The sequence below is a fragment of the Muntiacus reevesi genome, chromosome 14 (genome assembly GCF_963930625.1).
Source record: "Muntiacus reevesi chromosome 14, mMunRee1.1, whole genome shotgun sequence".
NCBI classification, from domain to species: domain Eukaryota; kingdom Metazoa; phylum Chordata; class Mammalia; order Artiodactyla; family Cervidae; genus Muntiacus; species Muntiacus reevesi.
In genome coordinates, this window is record NC_089262.1 from 28,701,904 (window position 1) to 28,728,422 (window position 26,519).

The 26,519-nt window shown below is 43.1% G+C and overlaps 2 protein-coding genes across 3 annotated transcripts in view; one reads left to right on the forward strand and one right to left on the reverse strand.

The window, feature by feature from the left end:
- Positions 1-9,123: 9,123 nt before the first annotated feature.
- On the reverse strand, positions 9,124-10,572 carry LOC136146559 (uncharacterized). The gene is made up of 3 exons (XM_065905503.1): positions 10,357-10,572; positions 9,490-10,191; positions 9,124-9,308 (listed from the first exon to the last, which is right to left on the reverse strand). Exons 1-3 carry the CDS (start codon positions 10,570-10,572, stop codon positions 9,180-9,182), a joined length of 1,047 nt encoding a protein of 348 aa, XP_065761575.1. The 3' UTR covers positions 9,124-9,179.
- Positions 10,383-26,519, forward strand: part of NPR3 (natriuretic peptide receptor 3) — a 74,495-nt gene continuing 58,358 nt past the window's right edge. For both annotated transcript variants that reach the window (XM_065905284.1, XM_065905285.1), the window contains exons 1-2: positions 10,383-11,675; positions 19,650-19,772. In XM_065905284.1, coding sequence (XP_065761356.1) covers positions 10,919-11,675; positions 19,650-19,772 — 880 coding nt within the window. In that variant the 5' untranslated portion in view covers positions 10,383-10,918. The remainder of the gene's footprint in view (positions 11,676-19,649; positions 19,773-26,519) is intronic.

Genomic DNA, 26,519 nt, shown 5'->3' on the forward strand with positions numbered 1-26,519 from the left:
TGCCACTCGCGTGGCAGATTCAATTCCTGGTTGGGGAACTGAGATCCAGCAAGCCGTGCAGCTTGACCAATACCAAAAAAGAAACAAACCAGTCAAAAAATGGGCAGAATATGAAATCTAGAAAGATGGCAGTGATGAAACTAGTTGTAGGGCTACAATGGAGACACAGACATAGGGAACAGAGTTGTGGACATATTAGGGGAAGGAGAGGGTGGGACAAATAGAGAGAGTAGCATGGAAACATACACATTACCATACATAGAATAGCTGGTGGGAATTTGCCGTATGACACCGGGAGCTCAAATCTGGTGCTCTGTGACTACCTAGAGGGGTGGGATGGGGTGGGAGGTGGGAAAGAGGTTCATAGAGGGAGGGGACATATGTATGTCTGTAACTGTTTCATGTTGATGTATGGCAGAAACCAATACAATATTGTAAAGCAATTATCCTCCAATCAAAAATAAATTTTAAAAAATGGGCAGAAAATTTAAATAGACATTTCTCCAAAGAATACATACAGTTAGACAAAAAGCTCATGAAAAGATGCTCAGCATTGTTAATTATTAGAGAAATGCAAATAGAAATTGCAATAAGATTCCACCTCACATGGGTTAGGATGGCCATCATCAAAAAAATCTATAAACAATAAATGCTGGAGAGGGTGTGGAGAAAAGGGAACCCCTCTACACGGTTTATGGGAGTGTAAATTGTTAAAAACATGATGCAATAAGTATAGAGGGTCCTTAAAAAACTAAAAATAGAGCATATGATCCAGCAATCCCACCCCTGGGCACATACTTAGAGAAAACTATAATTCAAAAAGACACATACACCCCAGTGTTCATTGCAGCATTATTTACAACAGCCAAGAAATAGAAGCAACAAGAATGTCCACTGACAGAGGAATAGGTAAAGAAGATGTGGTGCATTTTTACAATAGGATACTACTCACCCACAATAAAGAGTGAAATAAGCCATCTGCAGTGATATGGATGGACCTAGAGACTGTCACATGGAGTGAAGTAGGTCAGACAGAAAGACAAATATCATATGATATTGTTTATATGTGGAACCTAAAACAAATGGTCCAAGTGAGCTTATTTACAAAACAAAAATAGAGTCACAGATGTAGAAAACGAACTTATGGTTACCGAGGGAGAAGAGGGGGAGGGTTCAACGGGAGACTGAGATGGACAAGGACAGTGAAGCCAGGCGTGCTGCAGTCCATGCAGTCGCTAAGAGTCGGACACGACTGAGGGACTGCACAACGACAACAGATATTACTGTGTATAAAATAGATACTGATAAGAACGTACCTTACAGCACAGGGAACTCTACCCAATACTCTGTAATGATCTATATGGGAAAAGAATCTAAAAAAAGATTATATGTATTTGTATATACATTTGTATATGTATATATGTATGTTATATGTATGTATACATATACATATGTATATTATACATTTGTATAATCATTTGTATATGATTATATGTATTTGTATAACTGATTCCGTCTAACAAAGGTCTGTCTAGTCAAGGCTATGGTTTTTCCAGTGATCATGTATGGATGTGAGTGTTGGACTATAAAGAAAGCTGAGCACTGAAAAATTGATGCTTTTGAACTGTGGTGTTGGAGAAGACTCTTGAGAGTCCCTTGGGCTGCAAGGAGATCCAACCAGTCCATCCTAAAGGAGATCAGTCCTGGGTGTTCATTGGAAGGACTGATGCTGAAGCTGAAACTCCCAATACTTTGGCCACCTGATGCGAAGAGTTGACTCATTGGAAAAGACCCTGATGCTGGGGGAGATTGAGGGCAGGAGGAGAAGGGGATGACGGAGGATGAGATGTTTGGATGGCATCACCGACTCAATGGACGTGAGTTTGGGTAAACTCCGGGAGTTGGAGTTGGACAGGGAGGCCTGCAGCTCATGGGGTCACAAAGAGTTGGACACGACTGAGCGACTGACCTGGGCTGATAACTGACTCACTGTGCTGCACACCTGAAACTACCACAACATTGTAAGGCAACTATACTCCAGTGAAAATTAATTTTAAAAAATCCAGGAGAATGAACAAGTAAAATATGGTAGAACACTCTTCAATATTCAAAAGTAGTAAAACCAAGTTTTTAAAAAGCTGAGGGCCTCAGTCTATGCCCTCCCTTTAGAAACAACCTGAGATAGGCCAGCAACATGGCAGGCTGGGAGGTCCCAATGCTTACTCCCCTGATAAAAACAACAGTATATCACATCATCACATTGTACATTTTAAATATTTATGATTATATTTGACTATTATTCCATACTAAAGTTAGAAAAAAGAGATGACCAGTTCTAAAAATTAAGTAAAACAAAGGTAACGATGTAGAATTTTCTTCTAATAGTTTTGTTAAGATCTATCCTTGATACTCTCTGCGAACATAAGAAATCATACAACTTCTGTACTGGAATAATGCATGCATGCACAAGAAACACTCTTTTTCAAGAATACAGACTTATATTTATGGCATATATGGAATGTGAAGGGAGAAATGAAGGGAGAACTTAAAATAAGACTAGAACCTTGCAGATTGATCATGAATGTGCCAAGAATGGAGGATATGGTTAATTAAAAAATGTGTACATGAAGTTAAACAAAAACCCCAAGGTGATTCACTAGAACATGAATGATTCACAATTTGAGACAATTTGTACATTTATAAACACTCAAATATGAGAGATTACCCAAGAGGAGAGTCATTTCCATATTCTACCTCCAGACTTCCAAAAGCAACAGGGTTCAAATTAAAATAACTCTTACAATTTTCCCCAGGCAGTTAGTAAAGGGAAAAAGAACAAAAAGACTGAAAAGTGAATATTTTTGTAGGAAGGATGAAGACAAAAGAAGAGCATTTAATGTTAGAGGAGTTACCAAAAATTGAAGTAATAATGTTAGCTTGATTAAACAGTTTTCTCCACTAATGTCAGGGCGAAATCTGATGTCACAACCTGATCACCAAAAATACGAGAGGGCAAATGTCAAGAATTTTCCTGATGTTTTCCTCATGGCATACTATTCTATTTTAGTCTCATGCATCAGCTATCCAAGATTTAATACCTCATGGAATGTACTTGCTGGAAAGAAACAAAAAACTATATCTCACAACATTGCACATGATGGTAACACAAATTTTCCTCATCATCTTTAATTACTGTTCATGGCATTATAAAAGATAATATAATGATTTTTAAAATTTGTTTTAGGATACTGCATTTTTCTCTTAGCAAGGAAATAAAAATTAGGTATGAGTGATGAGGTGCTGGTATATCAATGTATGATGATATCTTGAAGTTAGTATTTAGGATCTTTGGCTTCTTATGTTGCTTGCATAATCATAAGTACAACATGATGATATCTGAATGTTTAAAAAATCATTTTAGAAGTTATATCTATGAATATATAAATATGAGCTAATTTCTCTGTGAATTACGTTTTTCCTTTCACTGCTTTATTATTTCTCGTCTAAATTCTGTTTTATAGGAAACTTGCATTCTTTGGGTTTATTACTGGTGAAGTGAAATTTCAAGTGCCTACTTCGTCATGGAGGATTAAGGAAAAAAATAATCCCAGCTCTCATGGAGTTTACATTCTAGTGGATTAGTGCTGATTAATTTGGAGTATAAACTGTTCAATATCATGACATAATAATAACAGGAAAAATTTTTTATACCATTTTTTGATTTTCACAAAATGTAATAAGATGTCCACAAGGTGAAATTTGATCTATTTTTGTCCTGATAATGTTTCTCTTAGACATTGCACATTTGACTATTATAACCATTGACTACCACACAGATTTAAATATAACTTGGGTCAGATCATATCTTTGAACAAAAACAAGTGAATGTCTGATGCAATAGGCTTAACCTATAGAACACCACCATCCTTGAAACACTGAAAGTCACTCAGTCGTGTCCGACCCCATGAATTATACGGTCCATGGAATTCTCCAGGCCAGAATACTGGAGTGGGTGGCTGCTCTCTTCTCCAGGGGATCTTCCCAACCCAGGGATCGAACCTGAGTCTCCTGCATTGCAGGCAAATTCTTTACCATTTGAGACAGAGGAACCTGGTGGGCTAGAATCCACGGGGTCGCAAAGAGTCAGACATGACTGAATGACTAAGCTTACGACTGAATGATTAAGCTTGCATGCACACAGGCAATATTCCATTGTGTATATGTACCACATCTTCTTTATCCATTCATCTGTCAATGAACATCTAGGTTGCTTCCATGTCCTGGCTATTATAAATAGTGCTGCGATGAACATTGGGGTACATATGCCTTTTTCAATGATGTTTTTCTCAGGGTATATACCAGTAGTGGGATTGCTGGGTAATATTGTAGATTAATTCCTAGTTTTTAAGGAGTCTCCATACTGTTCTCCATGATGGCTCTATCAGTTTACACTCCCACCAACAGTGTAGGAGGGTTTCCTGGAGAAAGCATTGACCAGCAGACACTATCACCTGTAAAATAGATAGCTGGTGGGAAGTTGCTGTATAGTGTGGGAGCCCAGCCTGACACTCTGTGATGACCTAGAGGGGTAGGGTAGCGGAAGGGGAGGCAGGCTAAAGAGGGAGGGAATATAATTATATATAATAATATATAATTATGGCTGATTCATGTTGTTGTATGGCAGAAACCAACACAGCATTGTAAGGCAATTTACCTTCAGTTAAAAAATAGAAAAAGATCCAGTGCAGCCAAAAATAAATAATTTAGCAACTAAACAACAATAAATAAATAAATAATGTTCTGTTAAAAAAGGTGTGAAGGGCAGCCGTGGGGTAGCAAATACGAGCTCTTGTTCTCTTTGCCCTACTATGTAGAGGGCAGAACACTGAACAAACTTCTGTCTCAAGCTTACCAGGAAATATCTGAGTTTGGGAATCTAGGGCCAACATCAAGTGTTAGTCATTCAGTCGTATCTGACTCTTTGCAATCCCATGGACTGTAGCCTACAGGCTCCTCTGTCCTTGGAATTCTCCAGGAAAGAATACTGGAGTGGGTGGCCACTCCCTTCTCCAAGGGATCTTCCCCATCTAGGAACTGAACCTGAGTCTCCTGCATTGCAGGCAGATTCTTTACCATTTGAGCCACCAGGGAAACCTAACATTAAAGTGATTTGCCAAGAGTTCCTCCAAAGAAACCACTATTACAAAGCCTTATTAAGTAAAGTCTGTTGTGATCAGGCAATAGATAATTCCAAACAAGGTATGCAAAAGCCATCTTGGTTTTGGGTTTTGAATTCATTCATTCATTCATTCCATGATAAATTTATGGATCATCGTTCAAACACTTACTTGGTATAAAGCTCTTCACCAGGCATTGAAGGGAATGTAATAACAGCTGCCATTTATTAATTTCCTACTTATACAAAGCACTGTACATATTTTTTTTCTGACTTTTCTGCAACACCAGGACAAGATTATTATCTCTATTTTAGAAGGGGAAAACTGAGGGTAAGGGGAAACTAAAGGACAGATAGGTGAGGAGATAACCTTGGAACACATTATGAGGCTTCTAAATGCATTTTATTCCCACAGGATATCGCCCTGAGAACTGGATTCCCACCCAGACTGGCTCCTTGTAAATGGAAATAAAATTTCTGGAAATAAAATCGCATGTGATCACAACCCCAAAGGATGCTGTGGGAACTCAGATGGGAGAAGTGATTGTTGCTGAAGCTTGGAATAGTCAGTAAAACCTTAAGAAAAAAAAGTAGGAGAGTAGGATGCAATGGCTGTGCACTTTGCCCTGAGGAAAATTCTCTAAAATTCCATTTTATATTTTTACATGCCTTATTAAGTCCTTTTTGACATAACGCCATGTACAACTATGTAAACCAATTAAATGGAGTCAGAATTGGCATGGATAAAGTTGAGGCACATACACTTATCTTTGTGAATCTCATGATTTATATTAAATAACTGGTCTATAAATCAACAGTGAGAATTCTTGATGTAGCTTGCCAATCCCAGAAAACCTCATGCCAGAAACTCAGACTAAATCACAGTGAGTTCTACATTTTTCAGAAGTGTTTCTAATATCATTCTATCTCGGAACATCTCCAAAGAAATGAAGAGAGGTTGCGGTTGATGGAACCTGAGGAGGACAGTTACAAATACATTGTAATACAGAAACAAATCTGACCACAAGGAGCTAAATCTACTGGAGCTGCATTTTCAAAAGGGTCCTTCGAGACCACATTTAACTGCATTTTCTGATGAAATTAAATCATAAGTTTAAATTTAAATAAATATATGTATTGCTATTATTATAGTGCTGGGAAAAAACTGTAGACTTGTATAAAAGAAGGGAAGCGATCAATTAACAAAGTCTCTGCTAAGGAAAGCTAAAACCTAGAGGCAAGTTTTAAATTAAAAATTTTTTTTTTGGCCCTTTATTGATTTTCTTCCCATATCTCCCTCTAAAGAATCAACTGTATGTTAAAAACAAAATCTCAGCACTCATTGAATTACAGAAACGTTCTTGAATTACATGCAATATTCTTTCATGTTTTCTGCCTCTAGGGGGAAGTGTGTTTTCAACAATTCTGTCCCCATAAGTTACTTTCTTTGTGGGCTACAGGCTTCATAGCATTATTCTTCAATAAGACTTCAGGGCTGGCTTAACAAGGGAGAGGAGAGTCGTTTGGAAAGTCACTTTAGAAATTGCAGCCAGGCTTCTGAGGGAGATGGTACAGACTGTGAGAACTGGTGGAGAAAGCTTTGTTCTGATGGCCTGTATATTTCAAGCAATGGCTGGTTGGGGTTCCCTATAGAATGTTGTTTTCCCTGCTGGCAGAGTAATGCCATAGAGACATAATTTCATTTCACAGATGGAAAACAAACAGCTGAATACTTCATAGAAAACTTGCCACTTCATTTCAGTAATAAAGTTAAAAAATATGATTTATAGATATTGATGAAAAGAGATCTAAATCTTATTAAAAGTGTATTAGTTTCTATAATATCACATGTAGGGTCAGCATTGCTTTTCATGTTGCTAATTTTATTTCGCAGCAATTCCCTGTAACTTTCTTTTGTTTTCATTCAGAATTGTAGTCAGAAAGAATGTGAAAAGGTTAGTAATCTTTTGAATTGTTAAAAAAAGTGCTTCTCCCTCCGCCTCCTGCCTCCCATTTCAGTGTTTTACAGAATTGAAGAGAATAATGTTTAAAAATTGAGTCCAAGGCTTGAGTTACTCCTACTTTTTCCTTTTTTCCTACCTACATGGTTTGATTCATCTTTATGATCATGATGCTGCAAAAATTAGACTACAATCTATTAGTATCTTTCTTACTATGCTGCAAGTTTTCAAAACAGCAACATATAAAACAAAATTTCGATATAAAACATATTACTCTTAAATGGCATTTAACTTTGTTCCCAACCCTTTTTTACATGGTGTAATAAATATTTATTTCTAATTCAGTGCCATTAAAAAGTATCTTCCAGTAGGTGAAGAGGTATATAAGTATGACATTTATATTCTTTGGCCTAGATTCTACACATAGAGAACAAAATGTCTCAGGTTAGGTGACTTCTAAAATTTTTCCAGCCATAAGATTGAAGAACTCCATGATATTCATGATATCACTCTCAGCAGCCTGGGTAAGTCTGATGGAAAGATAATAAACTGGTAATTTTAAGTCCATATACTTATATTACTTGGCAGTTCTTCCTATAATCTTGTGCCTATTTTCATTTGAAAAACTTAAAAAAAATCCTAGTTTCTATAAAATGATTAAGTCATGGTGATGTACAGCATAGTGACTATAGCTAGTAATGCTATATGGCATACTTGAAAGTTGTGAAGAGCAGATATTAAAGTTCTCATCACACAGAAATTTTTGTTTTCTAACTCTATGGTGACGATGTCAAGTAGAGTTGTGGAGATGATTTCATAGTATATATAAGTATCAAATCATTGCGTTGTATCCCTCAGGTTAATATAATGTCATATGCCAATTATACCTCAATAAATACATCCTAATTTCTGCTCAATGGAAAAATGTAAGGGGTGTTTTGAGCACCGGATTCTCTGGTTCAGCTGCCTAGTTTGGGGACTCTTCCCTTACAGGGCTTGGTTTGTCAGGGCTCTTGAATGACAGACTGGAAGCTGAGAGCTCTGATCCAAAGGCCACTCAGAGTCTGTGATACTCACTCCACCGTAAAGGCACTGCCCTGCCCGTGACCCTTGGCGCGAATGGGCAGCGCCTGCAAGGGGAGAGGAGTTCTCGCCTGGGGTCACCAGCCTTTCCGACTAAGCTACGCTACACCATGCGCAGCATCAAGTCGCCATTGGCCAGAGTTCCCCAGACACAGAGCAGAGCGAGCAGTAACAGCAAACCCTGGTTCCCTCACGTCTCCTGGCAACCAGTTTCGAAATCCATTAAGACCCTTGGAATTCGGGATTTAGCCTCTCTCTCTCTCCTCTCTCCCTTCCTTCCCTCCTTTCCTTCTTCCTTCTCTCTCTTTCCTAGGAGTTCAGGGGGGATTTTTTTTTAAATCATTGTGAAACTTTAAAACTTAATTTCCAGTGTGTGAAGACTACGTTTTTTTGTGGAATTAAATTGTATACGGATGCCTCGTTTGCTACCGGTTAGCAGCTCTGATAAAATAAATGAAAGTTTTCGCAGGAGTTAGAAGATCCTACTTGAAGATTCAGGGATCGCAGTGCATAACGTGAAATCTAAAAACCCTGGTGGGTGAAACTTTCCTCATCATTATATTTATGGTGCCAGAAAGAGCGATAAGGAGGGTGCTGTACGGCTGATGAGCGCTGATGCTTGAAGTTGTAACATCTCCGGAAGCCCCAATTTGCCTTTTTCATCCTCATAAATGAGAGCGACTGCTCTTTGAGGCCTCGGAGTTCAACAAAGCAACAAACAAACAAACAAGAAACAAGAAAGCGAACTCGGAATGATGGCATCTGGGATACAAGTCGGCTACAAGTTTCTGCCGAAAGAGGGCGTTGGTCTAAGACGAATACTAATTTGTGGACACGGACGCCCAGTCAAATCACAGACCTTTGAAAACATTTTCCAATTTATTTTAATTCGTGGGACTTAAATATCAGAATTCACCAGTCCAATATAGCACGTTCATACTGCAAATGACCTCGGCGTGTTACCACGATCGAAGGGTCAAGTTCCCTTCGAACCTGCCCCGCAGCTCTGCGGTCCCTGGCGAGGCTCCTCCGACCACCGACTTCTCCACGACCGTGTCCATCCTCGTCTCCCCCGCTGCTGTGCCTGCCTGTGATAAGTGACAAGCGACTGAGTCTTGGCCGCTGGTCCTTCCTCCGCATTGCAGGATCCGGGGCAACGGGGAGAAGCGGTGGGATTTCCGAGCGCACGGATGGAGGCTGATGACGCGCCTGCACCGGGGGGACCCTCAGGGGTGAAGCTTTAGGGAGAAGGTCTCTTTATTTAGTTACCTGGCTTAGCACGTAAAGCCCAGAGGACGCCTTGGAGATGCTTTTCAAGCGTTCTGCTACCTTCAGAAGAATCGTTTTTCCCTTTGGAAGCAACAAGTTTCGCTTTTCTGCTCGCCGCGCGCCGCGGCAGATGTGGGTGCGCTGGGACACTGGATCCCACGCGGCACGGCGACTCGTGCGCGAAACCGCGCAGCTCGCGGGGAGGTGGCCGCCGGGGGTGGGGAGCAGGGGAAGAAGCGGGCTGAGGACGCCCGGGCAGCTGGGCGTTCCAGGCCCTGGACCCAGCCATCTGCCCCGGGACCTTGGTCCCTGTTTCCTGACCTTGCGCCAGGGGACCGCGAAGGTCGAGAGCCCGTCCCAAGTTGGCGCGTTTGGAGAGATTGTGGCTGGAGTGAGAGACAGGTGAGAGCGAACGGGAGCCAGGGTGTTTGTTTGTTTGTTTTTCAACCAAACCACCAATTTCTGGGGCCATCCCTTTCCCTTAATCCCGTTTTTTTTTTTTTTTTTTTTTGCAAGGCACGGGCGCGCGCGCGCGTGTGTGAGTGTGTCTGCGCGCGTTTCTTTACTTTCAAACACATTTCCATTTTTAAAGCCCGGAGCTGGAGACAGAGCTGCCGCGTGCCCGGCCAGGGAGAGGCGGGGACCCCGGTGGCGGTGTAGCTCGGTGGGGGCTTCCGCGACTGTAGAAGTGAGCGATTGCGGCTTTAAGGAAAAGGCAGAGGGGCTGGCGAGGAGTGGGAGTCAAGGACAGGGGAGGGGTGGGAAGAGTAGGGGTGCGGGGAGGAGGAGCCCTGATGTAAGAATGTTAATAAGAGACTCCCCTAGCCCAGCCCCCACCGCTCCCCACCCCACCCCCACCCTCCCCACCCGCTGGAAATACCAGCCCGGCCTCTGCGCGCCTTGTGTGGTAACACGCTCCGCCGCTGCCACGCTATTTAAACGCGGGTTATGGATCCGGGAACCGGCGCGAATCAATGAGATCAAACGCGAGGGAGATGCACCGTCAATTACAAGCACTTGGACAAGTCTAACTTTTTCTTCTTTTACAAATGCGCTTTCCAAAGCAACCTTAGCAACGCCCATATAAGAAGCCACCTCTAAGCAAAATAGTATATATCAAGGGAGGGCTAATCTATGTATTTATAAAAAGTATATATATAAATATAGGAGTACAGGTTTACACCCGGTGAACTTTTTCTTTTTCTGTCTTCTTTCTTTTCTTTTTTTTTTTTTAAACGAGTGGCATTGCAAAGGAGGACTCTTCCTCTCTCTCTTTTGGCTAGTTAGTGAAGGGGGTATTCTTTTATTTTTTTCTTAGAGCGCCCAAGGGGGCGCAGGGACCTCGGAGAGGAGTGGGGAGGAAAGAGGTAGGGTGGGTGGGGGGCAGAGGGCGAGTCCGCAGCGAGGGCAGGCGGTTTCCTGCGGCGCGATGCCGTCCCTACTGGTCCTCACTTTCTCCGCGTGCGTCCTGCTCGGCTGGGCGTTACTGGCCGACTGCACTGGTGGCGGTGGCGGCGGGGGCGCGGGCCCGGGCGGCGGCCGCCGGGAGAGAGAGGCGCTGCCGCCACAGAAGATCGAGGTTCTGGTGCTTTTGCCCCAGGACGACTCTTACCTGTTCTCCCTGGCTCGGGTGCGACCGGCCATCGAGTACGCGCTGCGCAGCGTGGAGGGCAATGCGACCGGGCGGCGGCTCCTGCCAGCCGGCACTCGCTTCCAGGTGGCCTACGAAGACTCGGACTGCGGCAACCGTGCGCTCTTCAGCCTGGTGGACCGCGTGGCGGCGGCGCGGGGAGCCAAGCCGGATCTCATCCTGGGGCCGGTGTGCGAGTACGCGGCGGCGCCGGTAGCCCGGCTAGCGTCGCACTGGGACCTCCCCATGCTGTCTGCCGGGGCCCTGGCCGCCGGCTTCCAGCATAAGGACACGGAGTACTCGCACCTTACGCGCGTGGCACCCTCGTACGCCAAGATGGGCGAGATGATGCTCGCCCTGTTCCGCCACCACCAGTGGAGCCGCGCCGTGCTGGTCTACAGCGACGACAAGTTGGAGCGGAACTGCTTCTTCACCCTCGAGGGGGTCCATGAGGTCTTCCAGGAGGAAGGCTTGCACACGTCAGCCTACAATTTCGATGAGACCAAAGACTTGGATCTGGAGGACATCGTGCGCCACATCCAGGCCAGTGAGCGAGGTGAGCAGCAGTGCGCCCCGTGTCCCGGGCCCTAACCCAGCCCCTTTCCGCGGCTCTCCTTACATGCCTGGCTGCTCCCCTGGGGACCCCACTACTGCCTGCTGCACTGAGGATCAGAGTAGGGAGCGTCCACCGGGACTCGCCCGAGTGTGCGTAGTCTGGCTGCGACGACCTTCGACCATCACCCATGGTTATGGTGGGGTGTACGTGGAGGGTCCTGGGGAAGTGAGGGAGCACGGGGGTGGGGCATGTGAGCAGGCAGCCTTCTCGGGCTCGTGCCCTGGTCCAACAGGTGCTGTCAAACCTCTTGGGTTTTTTCTTTCTCCTGTGTCTGGCGCTGGGCTGGTGGTTAGGGGCTCACTGCGGGTACCCGGCTCCAACCACGGTCTCAAAGCGTGACAAGGTCCAAAGAACTTGTTACCGGGTCCTTTTCCGACGTGCGCCCGCGGCTAGCGAGGAAGCGTACATTGAGGTCCACAGCCGCGCGCCGCCTCACGGTCAGCTCCGGTCCCCGGGTTTCCCTTGCTGCTCCTTCCACAGATCTCAACTTTCTTTTAAAGGCTCATTGTTTCGCCCTTCTCATTCCTTCCACGGCCCCTCCAGCCCCTTATAAACGGGCTTCTGTGGTTTCCATCAAAAATGCCTCGCAGTGTCTGGACCCTGGCGACACCCACTGCCTCCGGCGCGCTTAGCGCCGTGGTCTCCAATGCGCCAGCAGCTAGGCTTTGGGAGAGCGCGCGCGCTGGAGAAGCGGGCACTGAACCTCCTTTCCCTCTCCAGTTTTCTCTGTGGGTCTGTGGGGATTTGAATAACCACGAGACTGGCCAAAGAGCTCAAGGTTGAGGATAGTGGCTATGGCTGTAGGAGATGGGAGGAGAAGCGAGTGGTCACGGATACAGCATCGCAGAAGCCCCCAATGCGGCTCGTTTTACTGCCCAGTAGACCTGTGCGAAGGCGGGCGGAGATCCCAGCATAGCGCAGTTCCCTCCTTACCAGTGTCAGGTTTGGGGTGCAAACGCTCGCTCGCGGGATCCCGCCGGCTCCCGCTCAGCGCTCACGCGCCTAGATTGTCAGTGGTGCAATCCCAGAAAAGCTCCCCACTACCCACGCGGGGAGACGGAAGGGGACAGGGGCCGAGCCAGGCGAAGGGCTAGCCTACGACTTGGCACGGCTGGTCACCTGGGCGCTGGCCGTGGGATCAGCGCAACCGGAGGCAGGGGGTCTCGGGAACAGGTGACTGGGTAAAGGCGCCGCGGAAGAGGGCGCTCCGACCATCCCCCTTCCCAATTTGGCCACCCCGCACTGGGAGTGAACGCACTCTTTAGAGTGAAGAGGCGCGAGGTGTTGACAGTGGGGAGGCATGGCCAAGTTTTGAGCATTCCTACTCCAGGCTGTCTGCGCCGAATTCCTGCCAGCCAAGCAGGCAGGGCGCCGGCTTTGCTGATTATGAAAAAGGGCACTTGTATCCAAGGGCGGCGGATTCGCCACGCCGGGTCGAGAAAGTCACATCTACTTCCTTCCTGTTCTCAGTCCCCAGGTCACTGCAGACCCCAAACAGCGTTCTTTAGCTCTCGGCCCTCGAGGGCCTGGAGCTAGACTTCCCAGCTCGGACTGGGGATGGGGGTGTGTCCTCCTACCGGCAAGATCCGCGGTTGGCCTCCGCGTTTGTGCTGCCACCGCCCTGAAGGCCTTAGTGCGGGCCGTGACCTCCTGCGCACGTGGCCTGGGATTCGTGGTGGAGGTCAGCCCGGATGAGGGCAGATCGAGGCCACCGGGGGTCCTTCGGCCTCACACGATGTGGCTGAGCCAGGGGGTAGGGAGGGGTGGGGCTGGGGGGCTTCTAAGAGCTTGGGCTACAGTCTGCTGCTGCTGATTATTTTTTCAATTCCAAGAAGCAGATGTTCCCAAGTCTCTTTACTTTTTTTCTTCCAAGCTTGAATTTAGTGGTCAAAGTTTGCTTGGCTGACCTGTATGTTTTGCAGGTGATAAAGTTACCATTCTTACTCTAAAAAATATTTCTGATAGTGACTTGGCAGATGTTCAGAAATAAAAAAAAAAATAATTTCTTCCCTTAAGCCCTCTTCTTTCAGCTGAAATTCCCTACACTCAAGAGAGAAAGATGTTTGGTAACAGCTCTCTTTTGCTGATCACCTTTTGGTGGTCTCTTTTACTGATCACCTTTACTTCACCAAAAGTGGTTAATGAGTTAAATAGGGGCCCAGTACAAGGACTGAGTAGAGTTTGAATTTTCAGAGCTCTTAGCCTGCTGCAGGCATTCATTGGCCAGGGAGCTTGGGCTGCTATCACACTCCAGTTATAATGGGGGTAGTCGAGGCACAGTCTGTTGTTAAGCCCTGTCTGACTCTTTGCCTCCTCAAGGATTGTGTCAATGGGATTCTCCAGGCAAGAATACTGGAGTAGGCTGACATTGCCTTCTCCAGGGGATCTTCCGGACCCAGAGATGGAACCCAAGTCTCCTGCTTGGCAGGCAGGTTCTTTACTATCCAACTGCCAGGGAAATCCCCAGTCAGGGCATATCTACAGAGATAATCTCCTTTCCCACAAAGTGAGGCCACACCATGGGAAGAGAACTCAGAGGTGAGAAGCAGACCCTTTGGACCTGGCGGCTGCACTCAACTGCTGCGGGGCATGCCCAAGTCACTTCCTGACTTTCTCAGAGTTTCCTCCTCTGTGAAACAGAGGTGGGGTGAGAATCAGGCCTGTTCAGATCAGTGTGTGGTGGTTCTGATTTCTGCTCAAGTGTAAAATGGAACTGTTTTTGTCTTTGAAAATTCCACATTAAACATCATAGAACTAGGGAGTCTTTTTTCTCCCTCTTTTGGAGATAAATTTTTAGCACTTTTTTTTTGGACTTGAAGGTCATCTTTAAAATCAGATCACAAAAGTTTTAATCTCTCAAAGGGTTAAACTAATAATGCTACCGTCTTGATAATATGACTAAAATTTAATTTGGCTATGTGTATGCTATAGAATGAAACACTGAGGGGTATTATTTAGTCTTCTTAGGGATTTACTATCAAAGTCAATAATAAACATTTTTTTCCTCACAAGTAGTAGCCAGTGTATATCACTAAAATACAGGCATGTGAGCATACATTGTTTTTAAAAAGTCAACTATGCCCTCAGTATTTAACATTCAGTAATAAATTTATTTTTATAAAGGGGCGTTTAAAAATATTTTTTCAATCAATAATAGTCAGCATTGCTTTGTCATACATCTCATAAGATGCAGAACCAGAATTATTGTGCACACAACATTTTTGTATGAAGAACTGTAGTTTTACCTTTTTTTGGTTATTAATATGTCATTATTCTTGGCCTGCATAACAACTATAGTGATAACAGCATTTAATTAATACAAGAGTGATTTATTTTTAGAATAGGTTGGGGTAAATGACTGAGCAGTTGGTCAGAGTTTTTAACCAAAGATGTTAGACTTTTTGATTCAAGACTCTGTTTTTCTTATCCCTTTTCTTGTATTTACCACCTGCCATTTAAAGAAAGTTCCTCTTACTTAGTTATTTCTTTGGCTACCCCCAAATACTGTTGAGTTTTAGTTTTAAGTTTCTCCTGTCATAGTTTCAATTTGCAGCATATGGCATATCTTGCTTTGCTTCCATGGAACAACATCTCTTTTCCCTTATAAGTTTAGAATTAAGTAGAAGATGGATGGAGGCATCAGTTGGAGAATATGAAAATATAATTTTTATTATTGATAAAAAACCTATTGCAGAACATGGATTTAGATCAGTTACCAAAAAGGGCCTGCCTGCTATTATTTCCCCCAAGGATTCGGCAGGGTCATCCACTAAATCACAGCTAGTACTGCACACCCCACTCCAGGACAGGCCTCACTACAGGGCGAAAGTTGCCCATGATGTGTGCACTCTGCAAGCAGACGCACCTCAAAGAGGAAGGAAGAAGGGGCTGAGTCCAGTATGCCCAGTTTTCTCTTCTAGACTCAGCCATCAGACAGTTCTCTCCTTTTCCTCTGGGGGTGGGAAGAGGGGGGTAAATGAAGGCACACAGGGAGATGAGGAGTGTCCTTCTCTTAGAGATTGCTCCAAGTGGAAAGCCGAAATGGGTGAAAGAGTATCTCCCTCACTCAGATATGCTTCCTGGATTGTTTCGGGAGTCATGGAGTTGACTTCTCTAGCCACTTCTTCGCAAGTGATAGCAAGAACTTGTTGCTATAGGGAGAAGCCACTTACAGAAGACATTGTGGGAATCAGGGAGTGGAGGGTGACGTGGAACCCCACAAGTTCTCCAGCAAGGAGGGAAAGATGGAGCAAAATGATGAAAAATCTATCTGGAAACTTGGACTCACACCACCATTTCCTCTTTTAGAAATTTTAACAATTTGACCCCCAAAGTTAGTATTTATATATTTAATATGCTTAAGTATATATTTAAATACGTACATTTTAAATCTATTTAAGTACAGAAGGAATTATCTGAATTGACCTCCACTTAAGCAGCTTTCAGGATTAGCTGATGCTCTCCTTTTCTCTATAAACTTTTTTGGCTGATGGTGAAAGCTGGTAGCTAGTCTTGCTTCTCCCAGGTTTGCCAGCACACTTCTCACAAATCTGTTTATACCAGTTGTACTTATTATAAGTATGCAGTTTAATTAGTCATTATGTAAACTGATGAAACATGAGAAGAAGAGAAAGCTATTTTAGTGAACACTATTTTAAACCTTCCAAAGGATTGCATAAAGGCACATTGCTAAAAATACATGCTGTTGAATTAGGCATGAATGAAAAAGCCATGACAGATTGGGGAGCATCCCACAAATCTAGAAGGACTCTGTGTTCTGACTGCTTGGCCAATGTTTTTAAGTGTTTGCTCCAGTTTAAACTGAGTGACAGTGTGCACTATGGGTTTTCTTTTAAGAAAGGGAAACAATACCTAGCCCACGAAGTTGGGGGTTAGGATTTCCTTTTGAGAGCTGGACTACATTTGTCCACATGAAATGGCTGAGATCTAAAATAAGTCCAGTCTTTTTGGATAGGCCCTGTGCTGCTCCAGGTCACTCTTGCTCAGTTTAAGCAGGTACTGACATTTAAAGAAAGAATGTGCCCATTGGAGGGGGTTGGTCTTGGTAGTGATGGGGAAAGAGAGAAGGAGATGCGCCAGGGCTGTAAAAATAGAAAAGAAGTGACAGGCCAGTGTAGGGCACGGCCCATCTAGGGCTTGGGGAAGCATGTGCTCTGGCCTGAGGACACAGACTGTTCGGACCTGAGCCAGGTGTAGCTCTCCGATGGGTGCTTCAGGTTATCAAGGCCTGATGCCTTCGGATACCTGGACCCTCCTCATCCTTATTGCACCCTTACTAACATCCTGCTGCTTATAGTTTGGCTCCTTAATAGGCACCTCCAGGTCTGTATTGACACAAACATATCTGTGACCATTTTGGTCCTCATTGAAATTAATCTTCACTTCAGATTAGCTAAAAATATCTAAGTTAGGTTATTAGAATTCTTCTCCCCAAACAATGACTCTACACTTTATGTGCTGACAGAGTCAGGTTCTGTTTATGGGGAGTGATTTAGAACTAGACTCTTGACTGTGATCAGTTGATTGAAAAATGATGATGGCTGCAGTTGGACAGTCAGCCAGAGCTTCCTGGAGCCTCTTGGGATCCGCTTGTGGCCAGCCTTAGCCCAGGCTGTTTTCTGGGACACCTTGGCCCTTTTGTCTTCCCAGGTGGTGCTAGTGGTAAAGAACCTGCATGCCAATGAAGGAGACTAAGAAAAGTGGGTTCAAGATCCCTGGATCAAGACTCCTTGATCCCTGGATCGAGAAGATCCGCTGGAGGAGGGCACAGCAACCCACTCCAGTATTCTTGCCTGGAGAATCCCCTGGACAGAGGAGCCTGGTGGGCTACAGTCCATGGGGTCACAAAGAGTCAGGCCTGATTGAAGTGACTTAGCTTGCACACTTGTGTAGACTCTTATCACTTAAGGGACTGGAATCGAATCGGAGCAGAACAAACATTTAGGTCACAATGAGTAATGAGAAATTTCTTCAAAAACTTCGTCACTGATGCATCTTGGAATTCGACTATTTATTTTAGATATATAACTATATTTCCAGGCACAAACAGCACTTCCTCCCACAGTTAGACATCTTAAGAAGTTTGGTATGGTTTTAAAAACTTGCTCTGCAGAGCTTTCAGCCTGTACCCTGAGCTGTTATGTCGTAAGAAATGTCAGAGTCATGACCTAACACTCTGAATTAACCTGTGCAGTAAACGAAATGTCAGCAAGCGCCTGGCCCTCGGCGCAGGTTGCCAAGGCGGCTTTGGCACAGCCTGAAGTTTGTTCTGCATCATTCTTCACCCGTGCTTTTACAAAGAACATACACACGGCACTGGGCTGGCGGGTGTGGTGATAAGGCGGTTATGGCACCCAGGCCTCTCCTTTCCTCTGTGAGTGCAGAAAAGCACAGCGGGTGCAGTCCTGGGGTCAGGGGCCATCGACAGTGGTCCAGATAAGTGGATGAAGGCCAGGTCTCTCTCCCTTTCGTCCATTGTAGTTGTTATGTGACAGGGAACAATATTCCGCGGCTGCTTAAAGCCTCTCGGCTCTGCCAGTGTGGATGTGAACCGAGAGCGTGTGGGAAGGGACCTGGAATCTTGGTAGCTATTTCCTCTCTGTGTTGAGACAGCTTTAGAAAAAGTGTTCTCCATTCAGGTAAAGGACAGAAAGCCTGTCCCACCTGCTGCATCCTCTGATTTGCCAAATGCAAACCCTTCAGGTTGTTTTCTGAGGAAAATGTATTTCTTCAGTCGTGGCTGACTCTTTGCCTCCTCATGAACTGTAGCCCACCAGGCTGCTCTGTCCATGGGGTTCTCAGGCAAGAATATTGGAGTGGATTGCCATACCCTCCTCCAGGGGATCTTCCTGACCCAGGGATCGAACCTGGTCTCTTTTGTCTCCTGCATTGGCAGGCAGGTTCTTTACCACTAGCAGCATTATGCTAGTAAGATATAAAAAGCAGTTGACATGTTTCACTATCTTATATTGGGCCAATCTGGGAATTTACTTGAAGTATTTTAAAAATATTTATTTTGAAATAATCTTGTATTTTTGGAAAGGATGTAAGAAAGTATAAAGCACCTCTGTCTTGCCTTCACCCAGATTCTCGCTAGTGGTAAACGTTCTGCCACTATGCTTTGTCATTCCAAATCTCTCCCTTCCCTCCCCTACCCCTTCCAAATATATACTCATGTACATATATACACACAAATATTGCTATCTTTTTATGAACTATTTGAGAATAAGTACAGTCATCATGCTCTTGTACCCCTAAAAATTGAAGTGTGCATTTCCCAAGAGCAAGAACATTCACTCATAGAACCACAGTAGAATTATGAAAAGCAAGAACATTAACACAAACACAATACTATTATCCAATTTATAGACCTTATTCAAATTTCTCCAGTTGTCTCAACAATGCCCTTTATAGAAAAAACTTTTATTATTATTATTTTTAAGGCCTAGGATCCAATCCAGGATCACACAGTGCATTCAGCTTTCTGTTTCCCGAAGTCTCTGCTAGTCTAGAACGTTTTCTCAGGCTGTTTTTGTTTTTCATGAAAGTGACCATTTTAAAGGGTGTAGGTTCACTGTTCTAGTCACTGTCCCCCAAACTGGGTTTGCAGCTGCTTCCTTCTGATTAGATTCAGGTGGCCACTTTTGAGGTTTGGGGTCCCTGACGTGTTACAGCAGGGGCTCGTGAGCCTGTCCACATGCTGGCTACGGTTGGCCTCCATCACTTGGTTGTGGTGGTGACAGATAGCTTTCTCCACTGCCAAGTTACTCTTCTGCCCTTTGTAACTCATGAGTAATTTGTGAGGATTCTGGAGGACCTTAGCAGAGCCCTGGTCCATGTCAGATGCTGTCCTCTGTGCAGGGCCATCTCATGCATGTTTTTTCCTCCCCGCAGTGGTGATCATGTGTGCGAGCAGCGACACCATCCGGGGGATCATGCTGGCGGCGCACAGGCACGGAATGACCAGCGGGGACTACGCCTTCTTCAACATCGAACTCTTCAACAGCTCCTTCTATGGTAACTCTGCCTGTTTCCCCTCCTGCAGCTAGGCTGTCAAAAAGGGGTTGTGCGACAGGGCCAATAACTCATCTCAGTCGATACGATTTCCATAGATGATGCTGTTCAGTTGCTCAGTCGTGTCCGACTCTTTGTGACCCCGTGGACTGCAGCACGCCAGGCTCCCCTGTCCTTCACTATCTCCCGGAGTTTGCTCAAACTTGTGTCCATTGAGTCTGTGATGCCATCCCCAGCCATCTCATCCTCTGTTGTCCCCTTCTCCTCCTGCCTTCAATCTCTCCGAGCATCAGGGTGTTTTCTGATGAGTTGGCTCTTTGCATCAGGTGGCCAAAGTACTGGAGCTTCAGCTTCAGCATCTGTCCTTCCAATGAGTATTCAGGGTTGATTTCCTTTCCATAGATAGGATTTTGGAAATTTGTGATTCTGAATACTCCCACTCCTCCTAAGTTCTCAAGCTTTTCTCCCCTGAGAATTCAGAGTAGAAAGATGTCACCACTTGTGAGGCCACAGGCCTAAATGATCATAAATCCAGGCCCTGAAGACTCCTCCCCATTGCATTTTCAACTTTGGAATACTTTTATCGAGATTTGGATGGAATTTTTAGAAGCATGGAATAGACTAACACATCAACATAATAGAACATGTCAAAGTGTGTCACACATAGCATACGTATGGCTTCATAAAACTTTTTAGTAATGTGATTGCATGTTTCTGTGGATATATTTCTGCATTTTACACATATATTTGTAATGAACCATAATGTGAGACAAGAAATAAAATAACCATTTCCGTAAACTGAGGTAAAATATTTTGAAAGTTGCTGCTCCTAACCCTTCCTCCTCCCAGATCGTTGTTGTTGTGGTTCATTCACTAAGTCTTGTCTGGCTCTTTGCGCCCCATGGACTACAGTATGCCAGTTTCCTTTCCAGATTACTCTTAAATTTCTCTTATAAAATGTTCAGGAGCAACTAACAGATATGATCCAAAGTATTTAATTCCTTAAAATGGGTCTGGAGAAGTCCCCAAGGTACCTGTGATGGAGGGTGTCTAAGTAAGTCATCAAGATCACAGGTACACAACATTTCCTCCCAAGTGTGGTTAGGACTCTCTCTGAAGTCAACAGTGTAAGGCTATGGAGCGTTTTCTCAGGCTCCACACACACTGGCAGTTCCAGGGGAACTGTAAGTGCGTATATCACAAATGGCATATTTACATGGAACTCCACTTCCCCGCTATTGCAGTCGAGGTATAGTTAGATGGGATCTAAACCTTAAAGCATGTGCCTCAGTTTCCTGCTTTGGTATTCTGGCTTACTTAAGCAATCAGTTCAACTCAGTCGCTCACTCGTGTCTGACTCTTTGCGACCTCATGGACTGCAGCACACCAGGCCTCCCTGTCCATCACCAACTCCCGGAGTTTACTCAAACTCGTGTCCATTGAGTCGGTGATGCTATCCAACCCTCTCATCCTCTGTTGTCCCCTTCTCCTCCTGCATTCAATCTTCCCTAGCATCAAGGTCTTTTCAAATGAGTCAGTTCTTCAAATCAAGTGGCCAAAGTATTGGAGTTTCAGCTTTAGCATCAGTCCTTCCAATGAATATTCAGGACTGATTTCCTTTAGGATGGACTGGTTTGATCTCCTTGCAGTCCAAGGGACTCTCAAGAGTCTCCTCCAACACCACAGTTCAAAAACATCAGTTCTTCATCGCTCAGCTTTCTTTATAGTCCAACTCTCACATTCATATATGACTACTGGAAAAACCATAGCTTTGACTAGACGGACCTTTGTTGGCAAAGTAATGTTTCTGCTTTTTAATATGCTGTCTAGGTTGGTCATACCTTTTCTTCCAAGGAGCAGGCATCTTTTAATTTCATGGCTGCAGTCACCATCTGCAGTGATTTTGGAGCCCAAAAAAATAAAGTCTGTCACTGTTTCCCCATCTATTTGCCATGAAGTAACGGGCCCAGATGCCATGATCATAGTTTTCTGAATGTTGAGTTTTAAGCCAACTTTTTCACTCTCCTCTTTTACTTTCATCAAGAGGCTCTTTAGTTCTTTTTCACTTTCTGCCATGAGGGTGGTGTCGTCTTCATATCTGAGGTTATTGATATTTCTCCCAGCAATCTTGATTCCAGCTTGTGCTTCATTCACCCCAGCATTTCTCATAATATAATCTGCATCTAAATTAAATAAACAGGGTGACAATATACAGCCTTGATGTACTCCTTTCCCAATTTGGAATCAGTCTGTTGTTCCATGTCTAGTTCTAACTGTTGCTTCTTGATCTGAGTACAGATTTCTCAGGATGCAGGTCAGGTGGTCTGGTATTCCCATCTCTTTCAGAATTTTCCACAATTTATGGTGAGTCACACAGTCAAAGGCTTTGGCATAGTCAATAAAACAGAGGTAAATGTTTTTCTGTAACTCTTTTGCTTTTCCTATGATCCAATGGATGTTGGAAATTTGATCTCTGGTTCCTTTGCCTTTTCTAAATCCAGCTTGAACATCTGGAATTTCACAGTTCATGTATTGCTGAAGCCTGGCTTGGAGAATTTTGAGCATTACTTTGCTAGCTTGTGAGATGAATGCGCTTGTGTGGTAGTTTGAGCATTCTTTGGCATTGCCCTTCTTTGGGATTGGAATGAAAACTGACCTTTTCCAGTCCTGTGGCCACTGCTGAGTTTTCCAAATTTGCTGACATATTGAGTGCAGCGCTTTCACAACATCATCTTCCAGGATTTGGAATAGCTCAACTGGAATTCCATCACCTCCGCTAGCCTTGTTTGTAGTGATGCTTCCTAAGGCCCACTTGACTTCACATTCCAGGTTGTCTGGCTCTAGGTGAGTGATCACACTGTCATGATTATCTGGGTTGTGAAGATCTTTTTTGTATAGTTCCTCTGTGTATTCTTGCCACCTCTTCTTAACATCTTCTGCTTCTGTTAGGTCCATAGCATTTCTGTCCTTTATTGTGCCCATCTTTGAATGAAAATTTCCCTTGGTACCTCTAATTTTCTTGAAGAGATCTCTAGTCTTTCCCATTCTACTATATTCCTCTATTCTTTTGCACTGATTACTGAGGAAAGCTTTCTTATCTCTCCTTGCTATTCTTTGGAACTCTGCATTCAAATTTCTTAAGCAATAGATCATTGTGAATGAATGTAATAAATCACACTTCTCATGGGGATAAAGAAAAGTTGTTGAAGCAAAAGTAATTTTGTTCTCTGTTATGGATAAAACTGAAGGCTTGCGGCTTGCAGGATAAACACCCAGTTTTTCCCTCCTTGCTCTCATCATTGTCCTTTCCCCTCTCTTTACATAAGCAGAGTGGCAGTTTTACTTCTTGGCCCAAGATCAGAATGTAACTACCTTATTGATTACAGTATTGAATTCATTGAGGTAGTGGTAGAGACTTGTGACAAATGAAAAAAATTGGCTGTGTTTAGCAGGTTGGCTACTATAAGCATAGAATTTGAAGACAATGCATGAGAATGCAAGTAGACAAAAAATTAGGCATTGGAATTCCTTTCATCTCTGGAGAAAGCTTGCATTACTTTTTCCTGCTCATTACAATACATGAGTAATACTGAGATTTTGAGAAACGTAGAAAAGTACAGGGAAAAAAATAAGTTGCTGCCACTCTACTATCCAGATAAAAGTACACTGATAATATTTAGGTGTACATCTTGTCTATTTCATTAAAATATGTATTTATTGAAGATATTTTTCAATAAAATGATTGCATTATCTGTAGGATAGTTACCTAGCATTTTATAATGCTAATATGCCATCTGAATTAGTCTTTTAGTTTTTGGTGTCTGTTGTTTCCAGCTTTTTATTATGAGAGCTATGTTATATTGAGTCGCCTTGCTGTGGGGATGCATTTGTGCACACACATGTGCTGTGCTTAGTCGCTGAGTCATGTCCAGTTCCTTGTAAGCCCGTGGACTATAGCTTGCCAGGCTTCTCGGTCCATGGGAATTCTCCAAGCGAGGATACTGAAGTGGTTTGCCATGCCCTCTTCCAGGGGATCTTCCCAACCGAGAGACTGAACCCAGGTCTCCTGCATCGCAGGCAGATTCTTTACTGTCTGAGTCACCAGGAAGCCCAAGGATTCTGGAGTGGGTATCTTCCTGACCCAGGAATCGAACCAGGGTCTCCTGCATTGCACGTGGATTCTTGACCAGCTGAGTTACCAAGGAAGCCCATACACATATAGACATTCATATATATATGTGTGTGCAATCTGCAAGACAAGCTTCTAGAAGCAGAGTTTCTGGGTCAAATGTTATATTTACATTTTGATGGATACTGCCAACTTGTCCCTTTAAAAGGTTTGCCAATTTACACCTCTGCAACAACATATGAGAATGTCTCTTTTCCTGCATCTCTGTCAATTCTGCATCATCTAACTTTTAAATTATTTTATTAAAACTTATTTTTATGTATATAGAAAAGTTTTGCAGTTTTCTTTATTTGAATTTTGCATCATTCTTGCTGAGTTCATTCTTAGATATTTTATGTTTTCTGATTGTTGTTATGATCATGACCACTTCCTATTACATTTTGTAGTTGCTACATAGAAACAGGAATTTTACATATTAAACCTTCTGTTCTAATAGTTTTAAAAATCATTTTCAAATAATAGCAATAACTAGCTGTCCATTTTGATAGTTGAATATTATTTTTCATTTTTTGCTCCATTGACAATAGCCTCCAGAATAATTTTGTGTAACAATGATGGTACTTAATTTTTAGTATCTTGTTAGATGTAAATGTTAAAATACTTCTTGGTTTATTACGTGTGGTTTTAAAAAATTGAAAGTGAGTTATGAATGTTATCAAATACATCTTACCTATACTTTTAATAAATTTCCTAGTATTGAGCTATTATAGTATTCTTGAAATTAAACATAGCCTGCATGATTTTTTTTTAGATATATTGCCGACGTAAGTTTTTAGTATTTTATTTAGGATTTTTGAATCTATACTCATGAGATTGGACAGTTTTCTTGCCCTTATGTGGTATTGCCCTAAATATTATAGGCAGAAGATCCAGGGGATCTTCCCAACCCAGGGATCAAACCCAGGTTTCCTGCATTGCAGGCAGATTCTTTACTAGCTGAGTCATAAGAGAAGCCCAAGAATACTGGAGTGGGTAGCCTATCCCTTCTCCAGTGGATCTTTCCAACCCAAGAATTGAACTGGGGTTTCCCGCATTGCAGGCGGATTCTTTACCAACTGAGCTATCAAGGAAGCCCTACTTTAATATCAGGTTGATAGTAGCTTTATAAAGTTAATTGGGACACTTTCCATTGTTTTTCTGCTCCAGAACAGTTTGTGTACCATAAAACTATTCCTTGAAAGATGGAAACAATTCAGCTTTGTGTCTGGACCTAACTTCTTTTTAGAGGTAATTTTTGGAAAATTAAAAAAACCTTTGAAATAATTTTAGATGTACAGAGAACTTGCAAACATAACACAGAGAGTTCATGTATACCTTTTATTCAGATTTCTTTAAACAAGTTATATAACCATAGTGCACTTATCAAGATAAAACTAACATTGGTACAACACTAAGAACTAAACTACAGGCTTTATTTGAAATTTACCACTTTTCCTCCTAATGTTCTTTTTCTGTTCCAGGATTTGGTCCACTGAATTGTCTTCTTAATCTCTAATCTGTGATAGTTCTTCAATCTTTCTTTGTTATTTATGACCTAACACTTTGAATAAGTCTGTTATTTTGTAGAATGTCTCTCAATTTGAACTTATCTGGTGTTTTTACATGGTAAGTTGAGTTTATACATCTTTGGCCAGAATACTACAAAAGTAGTGTTTGTCCTTCTCATTGTGTAATATCGGTGAATGAGAAGTCATATAAATATATATATATATATATATATACATATATAACTTATTGTTGGTGATTTTGGGACAACGTTTTTTAACTTTTAAAAGCTTTTTTAATGTGGAAAATTTAAAACATACACAAAAGTGGAAGGAGTAGTGTAATAAATCCCCATGAATCCATCAATTAGTTTCAAGAATTATCGATACATGGCCAATCTCATCTCATCTATATCATTCTCTTTGGGACAATTTTTTTAAATTTAAATTTATTTTTAATTGGAGAATAATTGCTTTACAATATTGTGTCGGTTTCTGCCATATATCATCATGAGGGATTAAAGCTTATTTTTTCACTAGTTCAGTTTTTCTGCTTGAAAATTTAACTGCATGGAGTTATACAGTGTGTTCTGATACAATCTACAAAGTATCTTTGGTATTTCTTTCTTTTTTAAAAAATAGTCTTTATTATTGTTATTTTTTATTAAAAAAATTGGCTGCGCTGAGTCGTTGCAGCGCTTAGACTTTCTCTAGTTGCAGCATGTGGAAGCTTCTCTCTAGTTGCGGCACTTGGGCTTCTTAAGTCACTGCTCGAGGGCTTAGTTGCTCTGAAGCAGGTGGGATTTTAGTTCACCAAACAGGGATCGAACCTGTGTCCCCAGCATTCAAAGGCTATCCTTGGTGTTTCTGGTTATATCTCCTTGCTTTCCCCTTTTACAGCCTGGTTTCTTAGGCTTTGAGCTCAGCTGTCAATGTGCCTGGGAGACTGTGCCACAAACCAGCTCTTGGCAAATTGCTATCACCCTGCCCTTATCCTCAAGCCTTAGTTTCTTCTAATGATAATAATAGTGCTTATCTCATGGCATCAGGCAGAGTAATAAATGATGTGGTGTGTGT

Excerpts from the sequence above, each read along its gene's own strand:
- LOC136146559 (XM_065905503.1), bottom strand. The coding sequence starts at position 10,572 with ATGGGCGTTGCTAAGGTTGCTTTGGAAAGCGCATTTGTAAAAGAAGAA. Across the intron at positions 10,192-10,356 it reads CGGGCTGGTATTTCCAGCGG|CCGCAATCGCTCACTTCTAC; the intron begins GTGGGGAGGGTG and ends TTTTCCTTAAAG. Across the intron at positions 9,309-9,489 it reads GGCTTTACGTGCTAAGCCAG|GCAGGCACAGCAGCGGGGGA; the intron begins GTAACTAAATAA and ends CACTTATCACAG.